The following is a 20648-nucleotide window of genomic DNA, read 5'->3' on the forward strand; positions in this document are numbered from 1 at the left end:
CCCCCCGCCCCGCGGAGCCCCACCCCACCCGGAGCCGCAAGCAGTCCCCGAGGCGCGAGCAGTCTCCCCGCGACCGACCGACCGACTCCCCCGAGCATGACATTATATGGTCTGGAATAGCTCTTTGGTCAGTTTGGGTTAGCTGTGCTAGCTGTGCTCTGCTCCCAGCTCGTTATGCACCTGGATGAGCAGAAGCAACTCAAAAAGTCCTTGAGTAGTCTGAGCACTACTTGGCAACAACTGAAAACATCAGTGTGTTATCAACATTCTTCTGGTACTAAATCCAAAACACAGCACTATGCTAGCTACTATGAAGAAAATTAACTCTATCCCAGCCAAAACCAGGACACAAGCCTTATTTTGACAAAATGAACCGAAAGTTAAATCTTGTCAAAACACATACAGTCGCTTTTGTCAAAGTTTGAAATTTTAGTTTACTTGAAATACAACTTAGACTCTGTCTTCCTCATGCTGAAGAGCTGAAATCACCTATAACAGAGAAGAATTGATCATAGCTGGTTTCTTTTGGCTTTCAGAATTCGTATAAACAAGCAACTAGAGGTTGAGCCTGAGGAGCCTGAGAACAAACAGAAAGTTAGAAGGAAACAGAAGCGCTCTAAGAAAGAGGCTGAAGAGGAGCCTGGAGCAAAGGACCAAGCTGTGGAAGTGGTACTAGATCCTATAGGTGCTTCCTCGCAGGAAGTTCTCATGGTAGAAGTGGAGAATGTGGTTCATGAAGATTTTCAGATCACAGAAGAGGTTAAAGTGAGTGAATTAATCATGCAAGCCTGGACTTCTCCTGTAGAGTTGCACTTACGTTTCTTGCTTAAAAGGAAGAGTTCTAAAATCAGGCTCTAATTTCAGGCCTCAGGAACCAGTTCTTCCTTCTCACAGTCACTGCCTGAGGGGATTATATGAAAATAATGATTTTTCATTCCAGCAGCTCAATTCCTTAGGACTGGTCACTTCAAAAAGTTTACTGAATGAAGAAGTTGAGCTGCGCTTAAATGTGTGTAATATCCTCTATGAAACTGAGTCTTTGCTCCAAGGTGACTTGAGTGGTCAACCTGATCATATTTCCTGGCTAAGAACCAGATAAATTTTGTGCATGCAGGAAGCCGGCCTATAGCCCTTCTTGCGCTTCCTTGTCTCCCGGGAGGAATAACTGCCCCAACGCTGAGTACTGTTACAGCACGCCATTGCGGATGGGTGGCCAGGGGCTGTAGTTCTGCGCTCCCGTGCTGGAGAGGTTGGGGAATGTCATATTTATACTGAGGCCTTGCCTGTCCTCGTCCAGTCTTTTTGTTGATTAAAACTTTGTTGTGTTTATAGGCGCTTACTGCAGAAATTGTCAAAACAATCCGGGACATCATTGCCTTGAACCCCTTGTACAGGTATGTGTTTTCCATGCTGCCCTGCTTTGGGAACGGTGTGCCCTGAGATTTTCTATTCCACTTGTCCTTTTGCTGTAATGAAGAAGAGATATTTGCTGAATTGCCACCTAGAATTTTGGTTTGGGATGCAAGCTTTATCATCCATTGTTGGAAACAGAGGGGAAGTTTGAAAACCTGATGTGAAACCTGATGTGATGAGTTACGAGGTAGGACAATAAGTCCTGTGGCAGGTGATCTGGTTCTAAGTGAAGCTTATTGCACTAATATTGTGGTCTGATCTATGTAATGTGAGCGTAGCAAGAGTCTTAGCCTACTGGCACACAATAATTTTACATAACTGTCAACAGTGATCATTCCTTTTATCAAGTGATTTATGTGTTTGTTACTGAGTATTGGCTTAGTAAATTTAAAAGAAAGTTATTTTGCTATGAAACTGAGCTGTCTTTCTTTACTCGGTCATAACAAGTAAATAACTCTATAAGGATACTCCCTTATGAATGTAAAAGTTTACTGAGTATTTTGGGGTTTATTACCATTTTTTCAGAGAGTCTGTACTTCAGATGATGCAGGCTGGACAACGCGTGGTAGATAACCCTATCTACCTGAGTGACATGGGTGCAGCCCTAACAGGGGCAGAATCGCAAGAACTTCAAGACATCTTGGAAGAAACCAGTGTAAGATGAAGCTTTTAACTACAGCTATGCTAACTGAATCAAAACCATGTCTGTTACATGGCATGGTTTCTTTACCAGCCTCAGTTACAGAGGGGACTTTAATACTATGATGATAGGTTAATATCGATGACTTAGGTGCCTGTTGAAAGATACAGTAAGGATATAGGCTATAGTAGGTCATTAATAACTTGCTTTAAGGGAAAGGCTGGATGCTCTGCATCTTTGGTGGCAAATAATTGTCTTTGCGTTGGTTGCATGCTGTGGGATTGCTATACGGTTCATCTTTTTACACCTGCAGGAGAGTTTTCCCAGACAACCTGTTGGGAGCTTTTATTCTCCCTTTCTCACAGGGTGTTGCCAAGAGTACAGCGTTTGAAAAACCATTTTGTGTCTGTCTTTTCCAGATTCCCAAACGGCTTTACAAAGCCCTTTCCCTTCTAAAGAAGGAATACGAGCTGAGCAAACTTCAGCAGCGTCTTGGAAGGGAGGTAAGTTTTTCAAGGAACGCATACCTTATAGGTATTTATATCATGTTCACCACTGTGATGCTTAACACGGCCAGGGACGAATTTTAAAGCAAGGCAATGATACTCTAAAGGGAGGTTATTTTAGAGTTAAGATTTTGTATTCTTCTGCTAGAAATTTGATTTTTCGTGCACGTTGTGAAAGTAACAAGATGTGAGGCTACCGCATCTGCTGTTAAAGTGCATCCAAGTTGTAATTTCATGCAAGCAGGTAAATCCTAGAGGACTGCAGTTTACCAAGCATCTGTGTAAAAATGTAAAAATATACAGCACAGTACTGTGGATAGCACATAATAGTGTAAATAGCACAATGTTATTTGAAAAGACCCTTTGCTAACCACTGTGAACTGGAGTAGTTCCTGACTGTTGTAAGTTTTAATCAGAATACATCAAAATGGGAACTAAGTACATGAAGTACAAAGATTTGTGTATACTGAGTCAAAAGTTCCTGGGTTTATTAACTCCCAATAATTGGAGCTTCTGGAATTCACGTTAAGTGCAAAATGCTTTTGGACCAGGGTAGGAATTGTTGGAGACTTCTTAAGCAAATTGGACACATGAATTCTGTGGGACCAGATGGGATGCATCCAAGGATGCTGAGAGGGCTTAGCAATGTCATTATTTTGTTGTCTCAATCATCTTTCAAACACTGTGGTAACTGAGGAGGTTCCTGGTATGAGTGGTGTCCTTCAGGGAGTCAGTGAGAACCTCCTCAAGTTCAGCAAAGAGAAATGCTGGGGTTGGAATAACCCTGTGCAGCAGGGCAGGCTGGGTGCCAACTGGATAGAAGCAGCTTTGCAGAAAAGGACTTTGAGGCCCTGATACACAGGAAGCTGACCGTGAATTAGCAGTCTGTCCTTGTGGCAAGGAAGGCCAACTGCATACTGAGCTCTGTTTGCAGTTGTGTAGACAGCAGGTCAACAGAAGCGGTTATTCCCCTCTATTGGGAACTAGGGAGATCACATCTGGCTTACTCTGCCCAGCTTTTGGTCTCCCCAGCATAAGCAAAACACTGAAGTACTGAATCATGGCCAGTGGAGGCCACCAAGATGTGGCGGGAGCTGGAGTATGTCACAGAGCCACTTTTTATATTAGAACATGCTACAAATGATTTCTGAGTAGTATTTTCAGTTGCTGACAAGGTCATAACTGAGAAGTATTTGGAAGCGTTTGATGGGTTGTACCAGGAACAGAATAGTTACTGTGTTTGTTGCTGTGTCTAGGTAGAGGAGAAGATCAAGCAAACACACCGCAAATATCTTCTCCAAGAGCAATTGAAGATCATTAAGAAAGAGCTAGGTCTGGAAAAGGAGGACAAGGATGCTATAGAAGAGAAATTCCGTGAGCGACTAAAGGAGCTGGTAGTGCCAAAACATGTCATGGATGTGATTGATGAAGAGTTGAACAAGTTGGGCTTGCTGGATAATCATTCCTCAGAGTTCAAGTGAGTGCACGGCTGTGTCCTCTGCTGTCAGCATTAGCTGGGAGAATGAGAGATAGCAATACAATTCTGTGAAGCTCTTACCTTAAGAGTTTCTTCTCTTTTTTTTTTTGTCACAGTTGCTTTCCCTGAATGTAGCATATGGTTATATCCTAGCTCTGTAGCTGTTAGATTATTCTCTGAATCTCCTATGTTTTAACTGTGATTTACCTCTTTTGATCATTTTAGGTCTTCTCTTGCAGCCTAATGCTGTGGATAAGAACTGTGCAGTTCCTTACCCCTCACAAAATGTGCAGTGATTCCTTCAGCCCTTAATTTTGGCTCTATTCTCTCCTACTTAGGTGCTTTCATTAGATGTGAGAGAAGAGAAGTTAGCAACTAACACATGACATTGGCTAAGCTACCTGAGGTGGTCCCTGAAGTGTTGGGGCAGGGTTGGAATTGCAAAGGAGTGAAATGTTTTTACCACATAATCCGTGACATGGATTGTCAGAAACTGAGCTTGCTTTGAACATTTCCTCTCTGTTGAGGCGGTGGGTGCTACACAGTACAGTAGTCACTGTACTCATCAGCACTTTAATGTCCTGGCTCTTTGCTTCTATAAAACAAAGTATCTTCTGTGGAGTAAAAGACTGTGTTTGAGGGCACCCATGTCATTTGGATGAGAAATATCTTGATAATCATATACTAGGAGGAGGGAGGAAGCTAGGAAGGACATACTGGGCTTCACAGTCAACGTAGTACCTTTCCCTCAGAGTGGTAACAGTGGTAGCGAGTTTGCAAAGGAGGTACTTGGGAGAAAAAAGCAAAAGCTCCGTTGGTGTGGTGATTGCCATAGAGTGAAGCCTGGGACCAGCCAGCCAAGCACGGGAAGGCTGTGCCGCTCTGCGTTCGTGACTGCACACAGTTTACTGCATCTTGCAGACCTCCCTGTACATCTGAATCCCTGATCAGAGGATGCAGAGTTTTAGAACAGATGAGTTCTGGTTTTATGCACTTGTGTTCTCCTCAGTAGCAGTCTGTTTAAACTGGTTATTTCTACGTTAGCTTCTGCACTATCGTCCTTATCTCCCACTCTTAAATCTTTCTCTGCAGTGTTGTACATCCAGCTGTTTTTCCTTGCTTCTGAGCCAGGAATCTTTCTTCTTTACATTGTCTTGGTCCACTGGGGAAACAGAGAAAACTGGTTTTCTGTCTTTAAGTTTCATGACCTGATCCAAACAGTTGAAGTAGTGCAGAGCTTACAAACAATCCTGCTCGTCTTTGAACAGGAACCAGCCCCACACCAAAAAAATCATACAGGGAATTTGTATGCGGACATCTAGGTCTTTGCATGGTATGTTGGAGGTTCTTTGTCCCAGGAAAGCAAAAGCTGTGAAAAAAAGCCTTGATTTTTTTGCAGGGGGGAAGGGGCAAGAGAATAAAGACCATGACAAAAGGTTAGCAATGACTGCCCAGATAATGATGTTTTTCTCATAGTCTCTGTTCCATAAGTAGTTTATATCCCACTTGTTCTGGATGAGGTTATTTTAGAAGGCAGCAGAGGGTGGCATGAGCTGGCTCTTGTCAAATCACTCTCATTTGTGTGTTTCTGTCAGTGTTACACGGAACTACTTGGACTGGCTAACATCCATCCCGTGGGGTAAGTGCAGCGAGGAGAACCTGGAGCTGACCAGAGCCCAAGCCGTTCTGGAGGAGGATCATTATGGAATGGATGATGTCAAGAAGCGAATTCTGGTAAGGCAGGAATAGGCAGTGTGTGTTGTTTCATGGTCTGCTTAGTGTTTTGGTTGTGTTTCAGATTGCAGCTCTCCACTGAATTTGTGTTAATTCACGGATCAAACAGAAAGCTGAATCAAAGAACAGAATGTGATCAGTTAATGTGTTAATTACTCGTGACAATGAATGTCATCTTCTCATCTCTAATAGCATTATAACTGTTTTGCTACTGAATGCTGAGCAAGTGAGTAAGTGTCCGAGGGAAGCAGTCTCTGGATTTTAATCAATTCATTCAGAGACTATTAAAATGGTTCCACTTGACTGGCAAAGTTACTGCCTTTCCAAAACACGGTGAACCTCTACTCATACCTCTAAAATTCAAAGGGGGGGAGTTAGCTAAGATGCATGTTTGCCTCACAGCCTTTACCTACCCCCAGAGTTGTGTTGGAGGCTGAAGCGTTTATAGCCTGAGCAATACAGCACTCATATAACCAGACAGGGCAGATTTTCGTGTTGCCTTGTTCCACAACTTCTGTCGCGTTTGCCTGAGGACATCCTGCCTGTGCTTGCTGTGGTTAGGGAAGCTGTTTTAGATAAGAGTAGATATTTGCAACAGGTTGCAACAACTTCCACAACTTGCTGCAGGAACTGCCTTCCTTTCCAGGGGCAGGAACAGGCTCCTCCTTGTAGCCAGCCAACACATTCAAGCAGTGAAAGACAATCCCAGTGCTGGCAGGATTTGTATCGTACTGGGCAAGTGCATGAAAGTGCCCAGTGGAGGGGAGGCAGGTGCAGATACTGACTTTGCATTAACAAATCGTGGTGAGAGCTTAGCAGATTCGGTGAAGCCGTTGAGTGTAGCTAGCCTTCAACTTGGCTGTTGCCTTCCAAAGAGTGCAGTAAGGCAGTTTCTCTTACTGTTCCCACAGAGCTTTGTGTTACCCTGGGGACGGCACCAATGGTACTTGGGCTACCTCAGTACTTCTTGTGCACAGAAACCATACAGGCATATCCTAAGCTAACAGTGTGATGTTGTTCTATGTACTGAATAGGAAATTCTTAAACATTCTGGGATTTTGCTTTTATTAATTTGCTTTGTTCCAGTCTCTTCTAAAAAAAGATAAAGGTGGTGAAGTATCTCCTCACTGACAGCCAAAGGGGGCTTCTTTCCTTAGAAGTGCCCAAGACTTGTGACTAAATCTCACTATCTGATTTATTATTTTGAATGATTTATGGTAAGCCTGTTGTTGCACGCTTGCAAGGACATAACCCTTTTTGAGTAGCAGTCTCTTATGTTGTTTGTCAGCACTATTCGTGTTGACTAGGCCCAGCCTTTGTATAGAAATAGATTGAGTTGCATCACACAGGTCTGCAGCTTTGATTGTTGATGTGATTAATTCCACGCAGAGGAGATTAATTCCACAACATCCCAGTTGTGGCAATGCAAGTAAGGTTGATGATTTTAAGGTACTGAGAAATATCTATGCAGGTTTGAGCCTTAATTAGATTGGTGCTGTTGTCCTTGTATAGTCTTGCTGTGGAGTTCAGTGCTGTAGGTGGAAGGGTTCAAGGCTCATCTTTGCTAAATAACTGGCTTGTTACAGGGGGGGCACGTCTCTGCCCACTTGCAGAGTGATTTCACCACTGTGAGTGTATGAGCAGTTGAGATTTCAGTTCTGAACCGTGATCTCTTGATTTCTCAACTGCTGAATGTTATTTGAGGGTTGTCTGGCATAGGAGTGTGAAAAGATGCAAGTGTGACTTAGCAAAGTAGAAGTGATGCAGTAGGAGATGCTCACATGTAGCTTGAGAGACCCAGGTGAGAACTTAGGAAGCTGGGAGAAGAACTAGAAGCCTGTCTTCCCACTCCCACACAGTGGAGGGAGAGACTGCTTCTCCCAGTGAGATTAGTAGAGAGCACAAAACCCAGGGACAATCAAGCGTGTAAATAACCAGAGGGAAAAGAAGGGCGCCGGTATCCTTACTTACCTTCTCCCCTTGCCCTCCCCACCTCCTTTGAGGACCAGCTTTGTGTATGACACTCGTTCTGTAATCATTGCTTGACCTGATGACAAATATGTTTTGGTGTTGCTGCAATTGCCTTCTGTTCACTCCTGGCACTTCATGTATTCTGCAGGAATTTATAGCAGTCAGCCAGCTGCGAGGATCCACCCAGGGGAAGATTCTCTGTTTTTACGGCCCCCCTGGGGTTGGCAAAACCAGCATTGCCCGCTCCATTGCCAGAGCCCTAAACAGAGAGTATTTCCGCTTCAGTGTTGGAGGGATGACTGATGTAGCAGAAATAAAAGGACACAGGTCAGTGTAACTCGAGCAGTTTCTCTATCCAGCAATTTTTACTAATGTTGTCAAAATAGGAACCTCACTGAAGTTGGACAGTGTGTGTCGTTTTCATCTCTGTTCTGCCAACCCTTGCTGTCAGGAGTTGGGATATAGGAAGAGGTGAAAAGGATAGCAAAGGGCGGAGTTTGGAATATAATCCTATTCATGTCTCCAAAAGCATTGGACCGATGCCAAATGCTAACTCATGTCTGTCTATAAAAGCCAGCACTAGAGCACGGTGACAGTTTGAGCAGGGTCAGCCATGTGTTCAGGTGTGATTGAGACTTGGTTTCTGAATAATCAGGAGGGAGGTGCCACATGAGGAAAACTTGGGAACAAGAGTATTCGGGGGGAGAACAAGACAATGTGAATACAAAAATCAGTAAATCTGACCCTGCCATGGGTTTATTTTCCTTCCACATACACCTGGAAACAAAACTAGCAGTGTTTTCAAACTAGTAAAAGTATCTGTTCTGCAGCGTGAACAGAACCTGCGAGGTTCTGCCCTACGTGATACAGAAGCAGAGAGAAATATTTTACATACTTTTCAGATGTTCTCTGTGCTGTGCCTCTTGGCATTTACTCTGTTCTTACCCTCTTGCCCTGCTTCTGCATCTTCCTGGGTGCCAGTTCCCTCCAGCAGAAAGACTGTGTTTTGCTGTCAGCAGCTTGTTCCTTCAGTGTCTTTTGATTGATGCTGATCTTCCTTTTTTGTCCCCACCAAATGAGGGAATGAAACATTTCCTTTCTAATCTTTCTTTACCCAAAAACCACAAACACACTATTCAAATATCTCTGTTCTCAGCCTTACTTTTTTGCTTCTTTCTGATTTAAAGGTGGTTAAAACTAAAGATAAAAACTGCAGTCTGGGAGCATTCTGCCAAAATTCATGTCTGATCTCTACTAGAAACAGACTGGATGGGTCTTGGTGCTTAGTATGGTGATGGAGAATGCTTTTGATGCATGTAGAAGAAATAAGGACTTGTGTCCCAGCAGGATATACCTGTTCCATCAGCTGCATGCTGTGCTGTGTGACGTGTGCTGTACTTTACAATAGTTCCCTAAATACAGTCTCTGGTAAAACAGGAGGACGTATGTTGGAGCAATGCCAGGAAAAATCATCCAGTGTTTGAAGAAGACCAAGACAGAGAATCCACTTATACTGATCGATGAGGTAATGTATCTGGTCTTTCTTCTAGTTTTTACTCTTAAAAACGTATCAATTCCTGACCCCAATAAGAAAGGTGAAGCAGTTAGTCTCCTAAAAAGCCCAGGGGTTTTTTTTTATTTAAATGAGGCTGGGCTCTCAGGTTCTTTGGGTGACAGCAATACCTTAGACCCTTTGTTTGTCTTCTAATAACAGACTTCAACTTCAGTATTTCAGTGCCCTTCTCATTAAGTTGTAGCTGTTTGGATCGTGAGGATCCTAATGGAGCTGACTGGATATTCAGAGGCTCCAGTAGCTCCTGTGTTCCCTACTTAGGTGTGTGCAAAACCACTGTTGCCCATGTGATTATTAGGAAGAGTCACTCTCTCAGCAGGTCTAAAGCAAGACTATGTGAGGATTAAGATGCTTACAGTCAATTTGTGGTCTGATTTGAGAATAAATGAGATGGGGCTACCAGCCTACTGCTTTGTGAAAAAGCAAATAAGGACAGGATAACAGCAGGTGTTCAGAATAGACTAAAGGTGTCTCTAGCCTCCTTGTGTGCCGTGCCTGGGAAAGACGAGCAGCAGCTGCCTTGGGAGTGGTAATGGGGGAACCAAGAAATTGAGCAATGAGCTGCAGTGTAACGTAACCAATAAGTATCTTGATTTGAAAGGTAATGAGACCTGTAGGCCGTGGCACTTAAGTGGTGGTGGAAATGAGACTTGCGTTGGCCGTAGTAGCAAATTGCATTATGTCCATCTAGTTAACACCACACTTCAGGGAGATAAAGTGGAGAGGAGCCCTGCTGTGACCTCTTCTTCTGAGGACATGAGCAATGCTGAAAGAGCAACAACCTTGGACTCAGTCCTGGGCAGCAGTGACCCTGCTTGAGCAGTGGGCTTGGATAAGGTGACCTCAAGAAGTCCCTACCAGCCTCAGTCAGGCTGCGATTCTGTGAAAGCAGCAGAGGTCACTAGCTGAGCTGCGATGCGTGGCTGCGCGTAGGCACTTTGCACCTTGAGCAGAGTAAGGAGAGTGTCTTAGCTTACGTATTAGGGAAATGGTATAAGCTAGCACCCTGTAGTCCTCCCACTGTGGAAAAAGCATTCTGGTCTGTGACTGTAGCTTAGTTTAGCTCAATGAGTAGTAGCCCAGTAATCCATGATACCTCACTTGCTTTTGATTGTATGCACGTTCCCTGAGACTTCATGGTGCTTCTCTACAACACTGTTAACAGTCCTGTTGTCACGTCCCACCACGCATGGAGGGAGAGGTGACTCAGGTTCGCTGATCCTCTCATGTGAATTAAGGTGTTGCTTTAAATTCCTCAGCAGTCGGGTAGCAATGAAGCTCTTGCTTTTCCCGTGCAGCCAGGGCTCACCACTGCTCAAACCTCTCCCAGGAACATCACTGAGAGGTCACTGCCCAGCTCTCCCCACCCAGATCTGGGTAGAGAGTCAGTATCCCTTACCAGCTTCCCCGGGAGCAGGCAGCTGGTATCCTCAAAAATCTTTCAACACGGAGGGGATCCTCAGATTCCCTTTGGTTGGAGAAGGGTGTACAATGCACCAGGTCCATAGGTAGACAAAAACTTTCATTATTTTATTTTTATATTATATTTATTATATATCCCTACAGTCTTGGGGCAGCTTGTGGCTTTTATCCCTTGCTTGGACACACCTTCCCCACTTCCTATGCTCAATAGCACGCATGCTCTGGTCCTTTTTTGAGTTGGTGGGTGTACTGAGTTGGTGGTGAGTTGGTGGTCACGATCTCCCCCTGCCTGAATTACTTTTGGGCTGAGAGCTCACAGCTCCTCTCGCAGGCTGCTCTCTCAGTCCCTTTATCTGCAGTGTTTGAGACGTGGCTGGGAAGGGCGCCAGGCACTTCCACCCCCTGCTCCCTTATCCTGTCCTGTTCCCTGCATTCCTTGGGACAAACAGTTCTTTGTGTTAGGGGCTACAAGTGAGCCTTGGTGTGAGATCTTCCAGCTGCTCCCCTACACCTGTGTCTCTTCAGGTCTGTCATGTGCTCGTGCAGTAGGATAGTGGGGGCTTGGGTGAATGCACAGAAAACTGATAGACCAGTAGTGGCTGTTTAGCAACAAACACATTAAGATTTTCAGATGGAGCCTTTAAAGAATCTTTGTGTGAGTTTGTTGTGGCGAGAAACCTCTTAAAGTCTTTCTCCCGTAGGTGGATAAAATCGGCAGAGGATATCAAGGGGATCCATCCTCAGCCCTTCTAGAGCTGTTGGACCCAGAACAGAACTCCAACTTCTTGGATCATTACCTTGATGTTCCTGTGGATTTATCAAAGGTATTTCTCTCTTCTGCAGAAGTTATAGAGCTGGAATATGTGAACATGTATCAGTGCAGAGATTTCCTGTCTGTGAAAAGGTGCTGACGTTTCAGTCAGTTGGAAATTCAGACAGATGGGATTGAGATATGAGTGGTACAGGGCTGTGTCTGCAGGAGCTGGCTTTACCTGAAGTGTCTGTGCATACTTAAGAGAACACGGTCACCAGCATATGTCCTATAGCCCTGACTCCCTCTAGAGCTAGGGACACAGATGCATGGCCTCTGATAGAAAAGGCAGGGGTTTTTCTTCTATATTGGCAGAGTTGCCATCAAGTGAGGTGGCCTTGTGCTGCTGTCAAGTTTTTGAATTGTCTTCACACACTGTTGCACCTTTTGTGCAGCTTACACTAATTGCAAATTGATGGATTAGAAATGTATATACGTATTTATACACATAAATTGGTCACTTCTGTGCTAACTTCGTAGAAGGCAGAAATAACTTAGAATTGAGATCTCAATCTCCCCAGGCAAATGGTTTCCCAGTCAGTATCGGACCATTCCAATTTCCCAGTTTGTGCTGTGTGTATTTCTAAACATTTATTTTTGGGGTAGGGAGCATCCTACTACATAGTTCTAAAATCCAGCACTTTTCCTGTAACAAAAACTAGATTCCACAGAGAAGACGAACTTGCTTCAGCCTTTCAGACAGGGAAACGCAGAACTGAGGAACTACTGCTTGGAGTAAAGCACCAGGTTAATTAAAATGCTTAATAGGATCTTGTGATATTTCTAGGTACTTTTTATTTGTACTGCCAATGTAACAGAAACCATTCCAGAGCCACTGCGGGATAGAATGGAAGTGATCAATGTATCAGGATATGTAGCAGAAGAGAAACTTGCAATTGCAGAGGTAAGAGAAACCACTGATGCGCTGTGAATTACATCTGATAAAATGTTTTGGGCCGATTTGGGCTTACATATTTACATCCAACCATGTGCAAAAAAATTAAGCACATGGCATTTTGGACAGAGTTCCTCTGATTTGAACACCCAGTTAAAGTAACTCTGGTGTTCCATAGGCTGTGGACTCCAGAAAAATGACATTGAGCTAATAGCAGAACGAAGGTGAGTGAACTGGAACCACCGGGCTTTTGTCACAAATGCTAACAGAAGGATGTGGGGGATGATTTCTTTCAGAGGTACTTGGTCCCTCAAGCACGGGTTCTGTGTGGCTTGGATGAAAACAAAGCCAAAATCACATCAGATGTCCTGACTGTGCTCATCAAGCAGTACTGCAGAGAGAGTGGGGTGAGGAATCTGCAGAAACAAGTAGAAAAGGTGAGGGGGAGTTGTGTGTAACCACGACCACTGTGCTTCAGCCTTCTCAGCTTTTTCTACAGAAACAAATCACTGTCTCACTCAGGTATTGAGGAAATCTGCCTACAAAATTGTGAGTGGAGAAGCAGAGATGGTGCAAGTAACACCTGAAAACCTGCAGGACTTTGTAGGAAAGCCCATCTTCACTGTGGATCGCATGTATGAAACCACTCCTCCAGGAGTGGTGATGGGTCTGGCCTGGACAGCTATGGGTGAGACAAAATGACTTTTGGGTTAATGTTTGCATTTCCGTGTAATTCTCAAAAATTGAATGTGATAGTCAAACTGAATTTTCCCTACTGAGTCCAGTGAAGTTCTACTGGCACCAGTAAAATTAACTTCTGTGGCCTTTAGATCCTGACTTCTTCCCTGAAGAAGGGACCCTTTCTTATTCCCTTACCCAGGCTCGTTTGAGCCTCAGGCCAGCATGTTTTCTCTTTATGCTCCGTATCCCATAAGAACCACATACATTAGGAACAGCAATGACTGTTGAGGGGACAAGACCTTGTCCTTAAAAGCAGGAGGTGCTGTTCTGAATTACGGCACAGCTGAGGCACACTGTATCTCTTCAATGATGTGGCAACACTAACTTGGCTTTCAATGTCAGGGGCAGATACAGGTATTCTCGTGCTGTTGGGGTGGGTGTAGTTGGCCAGTTACTGTTCGTTGGCTTCCTCCCCTAGTAACAAGGGGGCTTATGGGCACCTCGGTATGGAAATACAGCACACAGCAAAGGATATGACCCCTGCATACTCTAATTGACCTTGGGTTGAATTGAAGTAGTTAAGAGAGAAATGATCAGTGTGGTGGAGAAGGTAAATAGATGGCTGAGACTGGAAAGCTGAACTGGCTGGAAGTGTGTTATGGTATGAGATCATCTTACTTTTTGGCTATGAAGAGCCTGAAACTATTGTAAGAACGGATTATTTCCACAAAAGAGGGGTTGCGTCTGTGTTGGAGGAGTGTGAAGTCCAAAGAAGCAATGAATGGAGACTGTCAGTGCAGTGCTGTTGAGATTCCTAGCCAGCCTTCCCGAAGGGATTTGGAGTGCAGGTTTCAACTGCTCTTTACCCAAGAGCTCGTGTCTCATCAGAGAGTGCCAGTCCCAAATTCCTGACACTGCTTCTGCATCACCAAAACCTTCTGGTTTGATTGTCCTTTAACTTTTCTCAGGTTGTTGTTTTTCTTTTCTTTCTTAGGAGGTTCCACTCTGTTTGTTGAAACATCCCTGAGGCGACCCAAAGATAAGGAGAACAAGGATGGGTCCCTTGAAGTAACAGGGCAACTGGGAGATGTAATGAAAGAGAGCGCCAAAATAGCTTATACGTTTGCAAGAGCCTTTCTGATGCAGAAGGACCCCAGCAATGACTTTCTCGTGTCTTCCCATATCCACTTGCATGTGCCAGAGGTAAACTGATGGAGAATTCACAGAGCTTGTGTAGCAGCTAGGCTGGTTTGCTCCCCTAGACGTGAAGCTGGAAAGCACTTTGTCCGTATGTCGTGCAGAATGCCCTCTTTTGGCAGCAAAACCTAGATGAGGTTTTCCTCGGGATCCTGTGACAGCATTCTTATGAGCTGTTTCCATTCCTTTCTGCAGCAATGTGGCAAGAATACAGGGGCTTGGACAATGCTGTAAGGAATCCTGGAGTTCCCTTGTAGCTGTTGGCCCTGTTGCGCAGGTGGGGAATCCATGGCATAGAGATAAGTGATTTGCATAAAAGCTTGTACGCAGCTTCAAGGAAACCAAAGTTTAGGTCTCTGTGTTACCAGGCCTTCATAAAGGCTTCAGGTCATTTACACATAATTAAAAACACTCCTCTTGGTCTCTGTGCCATGGTTCCTAGTCCATATAATGGCAGTGATTGCATTTTTCCAGTGCTTGGGACTGAAAATAAATGCACACGGTGCTCAGAGGGGCTCGTATACTGTGTAACAGGCTTTGGGCAGGTGCTTTACTGAAAACAAAGTTTGTATTATCACCTTGCCCAAGCTTTGCTTCTGAACTCCTGCATGCTTTAACCTAGTCCACAGTCTGCTTGTTGCAGCTTGCCCTGTGTCTGTCAAGGTACTTGGTTGTTAACTGTCTGTTCGTTTCCTGGAGGAGCAGAAAACAGCAGGCATCATGTCTGCCTCTGCTCCCTCTCAAACATTCATTTCTCCTGCTCTTACCTCCAAGATCTGTTCGATTTCAGATAAATCCAGACTAGTTTAGGCCTGGATTTTTTTGGGCTTTCTAAACTGAATGATCTTCTCTACCTTGAGTGATTTTTTTTTTTTTTTTTTTTTTTTTTCCAGTATTGCCCTCAATTATTTCATGACTTTTGATGCTGTCTTCCCTTGCAATGCTGACTTCTGTTACTTGTTTCCATGGTTTGCTTAGGACAACAAAAAGCTTCAAAGCATTCATGCTCTGTTTTTTGCTCATGTTGCTTATTCAGAGTCCTGAGCCTGCTGGGCATTGTGGTGGCATCAGGCCAAAATAGACTCGTGGATTACTCCTCATGAATAAGATGAGGACCCCGTCGTTGTTAATAGATTGGCCAATTCAAATAGCAGGATTCTATCAGTGACACTTTCACAAAAACCTTTGTGAGACCCCCTGAAATTGGGGCCACGTTAAAACGGCAGTGACAAAGGTATTGTTGGGCTCTGCTACTCTTTGAATGAGCTAAAGGCAGAGGGGATTGTGCTTTTCTTTTTTTTTTTTTAAACAGGGAGCCACACCAAAGGATGGACCCAGTGCAGGGTGTACTATAGTAACAGCTTTGCTATCGCTGGCCATGAATTGCCCAGTGAGGCAGAACGTGGCCATGACTGGAGAAGTGTCATTAACTGGAAAAATTCTTCCTGTTGGTGGAATCAAGGAGAAGACTATTGCGGTAAGAGCTCTTACCTTGTCTCTGGGCATCACCTGTGGGGAGGGAGCCCTGGATTTGGCTCAGTGGCCACTGGGACAACCGGTGATTGCTCCTGTAGCGGGGGCGGCTGTGATTCAGTAGGCACTGTGGAGAAGCCTGCTGGGGGAACACAGGGTCTTGCCTGTGTCTCTGGCGGTGGAGAAGGAGATGGGACCCCAGGCTTTGTGTCAGGGCCTCTGCATTGATCTAGGTACTGGACTGGTAGAATGAGGGGTGGAAGGGATCATCTGGCTGTTAAAGCTCTCTTCTGTCACAGACTGGTAGGGTCCAATAATCTGTGCGGGGCTGAAGCGCCTGCTTAAGGAGGGCATCCAGCATAGATCTGACGGTATCCATAAGGTATCCTCCTTAACGTTAAGGCTCTGTTCCTACTTCCAGCTTGAATTTGTCCAACTTAAAATTTTACACAGATATCCCTATGTTTTTCAGTTTTAGGTGGAAGGAACTTTTAGTGTCTTGCATTTTCCCCTGTATAATTCTCTGCAGCACTCTTGCAAGCACTGGATTTGTAGTGGTGCTTGCTTTTTTGGCTTCAACCCTTTGCAGTTTTCGGAATTCTTTCTCCAGGCATTGTATCTCTCCATACTTTTCATTTGCACAGCTCCTGCCTGCGTCAGCCTTGCATCACATGTGTTTTTCTGTCTTCGAGAACAGTTTTAGCTCTTTGGTAGCCTGTTGAGCTAGGGCTTCACATCAGTGTTCTGCCCCCAGATCTGTTTGGGCCACAGTCTCATGCAATGTGATTCCTTTTCCTCGTGTGGCTTTAAAATGGGTGATTTCACGTTATATTTTGTGGTAGTCATTACAGGACTAGCATACGATAGGGCTGTCTCTGGCACTGATGACTGGCTGCACTTGCAGGAGCGCGAGTGCCCACGCAGGGGCAGGATCACCCATGGAGTGAGCGGGCTCTGCTTGCTGGGCTCCTTCCAGTGCAGGTGGCCATGGCAAGAGCTTCTGTGGAACAGTGCTACGGTCATGTGTATCGACGTGGTGGGTTGATCTGATAAGCTGCCTCAATTCTTCCTTTGATTCGAGGGTTTATCCTCACTCGAGTTGGAACAGACTTTTAGAACTCTGTAAAATAGAATGACTTGGTCTAAACAATCCCCCAATGTGCCGACACAGTCCCACTAAAATGCCTCTCCCCTTCAGCTGTCCCTGCAGGGACTGGAGCGTGTGTCTGGGGGCTTGGGGAGAGCTAGAACATGATCCATCCTTAGTGACAACCACTAAGCAATGCCTTGGTGCTCTCCAAAGAAGAGAGTAAAGCCCGGTCATGTTCCTAAGTAACTGTTCTTGCTTTCAAAACTGGGAAATGGATGCATTTCTGGGGCTCAGCAGGCTGCATGTGTTCCTTTTCCCCACAGGCAAAGAGGGCAGGCGTTACCTGCATCATTCTGCCATCAGAGAATAAAAAGGATTACTATGACCTTGCTGGATTCATTACAGAAGGACTAGAAGTGCATTTTGTGGAGCACTACAACGAGGTATTTGATATAGCATTTTCAAAGCTGGATTCTGCTGGAGGATGATGGTCAACAACCCCATGGCCGGATGGCGGTCTGTCCCTTACTGCTCAGCCCCCACCCCAAAATGGGGTGACTGGGGGCGATCCTGAAGTGGGATTGAGGAGCTATTGCTGCTGCGCAGCTGCTGAAATGAATTATGGCTTTGGTAGGATAAAGTATTTCTCACTCTTCGATATTGAATTATGATTCATGTTAAGTATTTCCAATAAAATTGTGAAATTTTACCTAAAGGACATGTATGTTGCCAGCCACCAGCAGCGGAGTTAGTCTTCTCTCTTCTAATCAAGTGATTTTCAGTTCTTTCCTTGTAATTCTGAATACCTGCTTGTGGAAACTTTAACTCTACAACCTGAGCTGGGGCTGTGATTCACATCTTTGTCCTGGTGGTTCAGTAGCTCTCAGAAACCTCTCCTCAGGCTGGAGGGGAAACAGTGAAATTCTTCTGGGCTGCTTCAGCAGAGGTTGAGCGTTTGGTTGCAGAGGCACACGATTCCCCTCCAGTTTACATCACAGGTCACTACCCTCAGAAACAGCTCCAGGCTTAAAGCACAAACCTGGACAGAAGAGCAATGTGCTCCGTAGCGGCAGTCGGCACGGCGTGCCACCCCAGCCCTATTCTGTTCACTGAGGGAAAACAGGAATTAAATGTAGCATGACTACAACCCTGCACTTGGGCCAGAGAATGGTGAATGCTAGAAAACTACACTTCCCCTATTTAAATTCAGGGTATGTGAAATCTAGTTGAAACATATTTCTTTGTGCAGGAAACAGCACTTGTCCTGTCTCACAGTGAGGTAGCCCGTAGTGGAGGGGAAGAAAAAAAAAAAAGAATCATCCTGCTGGAATTCAGGGAGCTCTTACCAACTGCAACTGACTTCATACAGAAAATCATTTGGCTTGAAAAAGACCTTTAAGATCATTGAGCCCAACTGTACCATGTGCCTCAGCACCGCCTCTGCCCGGCTGTTAAATCCCCCCAGGGCTGGGGACTCGACCCCTTCCCTGGGCAGCCCCTTCCAGCCCCTGACAGCCCCAAGGGGAAGGAATTGTTCCCCATGCCCAACCTCACCCTGCCCTGGCACAACTTGAGGCCGGTGCCCCTCGTCCCAGCGCCCCTTCCCTGGGAGCAGAGCCCGACCCCCCCGGCTCCCCCCTCCTCTCAGGCAGTTGTAGGCAGCGATGAGGGCTCCCCTCAGCCTCCTCTGCTCCAGACTGAACCCCCCCAGCTCCCCCAGCCGCTCCTCACAGGACTTGGGCTCCATCTGATGGATGCACAGACTGCAGAAAGCAGGGTGTCAATGGAAGGTACAAGGGGAAATGCATGAGTACAAAAGGCTGCACAAGGTTGAAGCGCCCTGGGGAAAGGGCACAAAGTCATTGCCATTTTCAACAGCAATTTTTGTCCACTGACCTCTCTCCTACGACCGTCTAGGTCTGGAGACAGAGGGGGAGATGGAAGGTATTACAGCCCCCACAGGCTTGGCTACTGCAGAGGCTTCCACGGCCCGAGAAGGGCTCCGTGAGGAAGTTTCCCCCCTCTAGAACATATCACAGCCAGGACCAGCAACTCCAGTATCAGCATCTCCAGCTGCAGGTAAAATGGAACAGCGATGCAAGTTCTGGATTGCTGCAGTTCAGGGCCTCGGCAGCACAGCCCCCAGGAGCACCCCGTTCCCAGACTGAGGCGGGTAACGCCATCAGCAGTCACGACGCTGTTTTTGTGAGAAAGGACTTTATTGAGTTACAGACTGTGCACCTCAATCCTTCTTTGCAGCAGCTTTCCTCATGGCTGCCAGGACGTTACTGAGTTCTTCCCGCTTTCGCTTGGCCCGAATGTGAGTGCCAACCTGCAGGGGAGAGAGCAGCGCAGTCAGCATCCATCCCGGCAGAGAACAGGTCACGCTTCCTGGCTGCTTCAGGCACTCACCGAGGACACTTTACTCGAAGCAGGCAAGATGGACGAGACCTGGTAAACACAGACTCGAACCCCATCCACCTCCCCTGGCCAGCCAGGAGCTACTTGGCCATCACATCTCAGTAGCGCTTCCACTCACGAATTCTCAGGCGAGGCAGAGGCTGCACTCAGCTCTCACGGCTGCCCTCAGTGAACCCCATTTCACACCCCCTCTGCGACTGTTGCTCTCCTCCACCCCGCACCACATTTGCAAGTAACACAAGAACAGTGGGGCCAGTCTGGCCTGGCGTAGCTCAGGGCCCTTCTGGCAAAGCACCTTTACATCCACCTCCCACTCTCCCACCAGAAGCACTCCCTCCTCTCCCTCAGATTAGACCAGCAACTCCCCAGACAACTGAAAAAATAAGATAATTAAAACCCAAACTATCCGAAGGAAAAGGCAGAAAACAGTTCACTACAGCAGAGCTTTTGCCACCCTCCTTACAGTCTCGGATTGACCTACCCGTTTCTTTATGAACTTTAGAGCGCGTTTGTCTTTGGAAACTTTCAGCAATTCCATAGCGCGTCTCTCGTAGGGTGCAAAGCCACAGACTTCCCTGATCATGTCTCGCACAAACTTGGTGTGTTTGGTCAGGCGCTACGGGAAGGAGAGGGAATACATGGATCACAGTGAATATAAGCACGAATTTACCCAGACTGGACCGCAAGGGGTTGCGGCAAACTCTGGGCTAAGGCCTCAAACCCAGCTTATGCTGGTAGCACATCTCAAGGAATTACAATCCCTGGCAGGTGCGGAGCAGCGTGGAGCAGCACGGCGATCTCTTGTCAGTCGTGCCAGACTCTTTGCGTCACAGTTTGGGCATTTTGTGCATCTGCGTGCACCAACATTTTTGAAAAAGCAGGACCGTCGGATATCCAGGGCGTGCAGGACTACACATCTCAAACGCCACAATTAAACACAGCACTTAATGCAAGTGGGATACGAGACGCAAACTGAATTAATCTCCCGTGTTAACACACACATTCACTGAACCTGGATAACTCCCAGTATCTGTCACTGCTGAGCAGTTTTATGGGGTAGACGAGAGAAGCAGACCAGGAGGGACTTCAGAAGTCCCCCAGCCAGTTCTCTACTTCGCTGCCAATTGGATTTACGCTGTGGCTGAAACGCCTCTGCCTTACTCTTCCGTTACAGACTGCTCCATAACAGCAACTTCACACCCACCTTTGCAGGTTTAATACCTGCCACGATTTAAGCCCCCGCTCCGTGTGTAGCACCACCAGCTCTCAACCCTCACAACGCTCTGCTCTCCTGCAGGTTTTCTGCTGGTCCCAGTCGCTGCAGCCCGGGGCCAGCCGGCACCC

The 20648-nt window shown here is 46.0% G+C and overlaps 2 protein-coding genes across 3 annotated transcripts in view; one reads left to right on the plus strand and one right to left on the minus strand.

The window, feature by feature from the left end:
* The window catches only part of LONP1 (lon peptidase 1, mitochondrial), a 22264-nt gene extending 4711 nt beyond the window's left edge, over positions 1 to 17553 (plus strand). The window contains exons 4-18 of one of the 2 annotated variants that reach the window (XM_009638869.2): positions 537 to 765; positions 1333 to 1394; positions 1939 to 2068; positions 2473 to 2556; positions 3816 to 4036; positions 5632 to 5770; positions 7890 to 8068; positions 9179 to 9266; positions 11438 to 11560; positions 12335 to 12451; positions 12739 to 12879; positions 12965 to 13130; positions 14118 to 14326; positions 15633 to 15797; positions 17207 to 17553. In XM_009638869.2, the coding sequence (XP_009637164.2) occupies positions 537 to 765; positions 1333 to 1394; positions 1939 to 2068; positions 2473 to 2556; positions 3816 to 4036; positions 5632 to 5770; positions 7890 to 8068; positions 9179 to 9266; positions 11438 to 11560; positions 12335 to 12451; positions 12739 to 12879; positions 12965 to 13130; positions 14118 to 14326; positions 15633 to 15797; positions 17207 to 17371 (2218 nt within the window). In that variant the 3' untranslated portion in view covers positions 17372 to 17553. Of the gene's footprint in view, positions 1 to 536; positions 766 to 1332; positions 1395 to 1938; positions 2069 to 2472; positions 2557 to 3815; positions 4037 to 5631; positions 5771 to 7889; positions 8069 to 9178; positions 9267 to 11437; positions 11561 to 12334; positions 12452 to 12738; positions 12880 to 12964; positions 13131 to 14117; positions 14327 to 14515; positions 14598 to 15632; positions 15798 to 17206 lie in introns of those variants that run through there. The other variant, XM_035894288.1, reaches the window with a different exon arrangement.
* Positions 17554 to 19074: 1521 nt separating this feature from the next.
* The window catches only part of RPL36 (ribosomal protein L36), a 10174-nt gene continuing 8600 nt past the window's right edge, over positions 19075 to 20648 (minus strand). Inside the window, exons 2-3 of the mRNA XM_035894334.1 lie at positions 19786 to 19920; positions 19075 to 19215 (exon numbers count right to left, since the gene is read on the minus strand). Coding sequence (XP_035750227.1) covers positions 19126 to 19215; positions 19786 to 19920 — 225 coding nt within the window. The 3' untranslated portion in view covers positions 19075 to 19125. The remainder of the gene's footprint in view (positions 19216 to 19785; positions 19921 to 20648) is intronic.

Source organism: Egretta garzetta, unplaced genomic scaffold (genome assembly GCF_000687185.1).
Source record: "Egretta garzetta isolate BGI_Z169 unplaced genomic scaffold, ASM68718v1 scaffold345, whole genome shotgun sequence".
In the NCBI taxonomy this organism is placed as follows: Eukaryota; Metazoa; Chordata; class Aves; order Pelecaniformes; family Ardeidae; genus Egretta; species Egretta garzetta.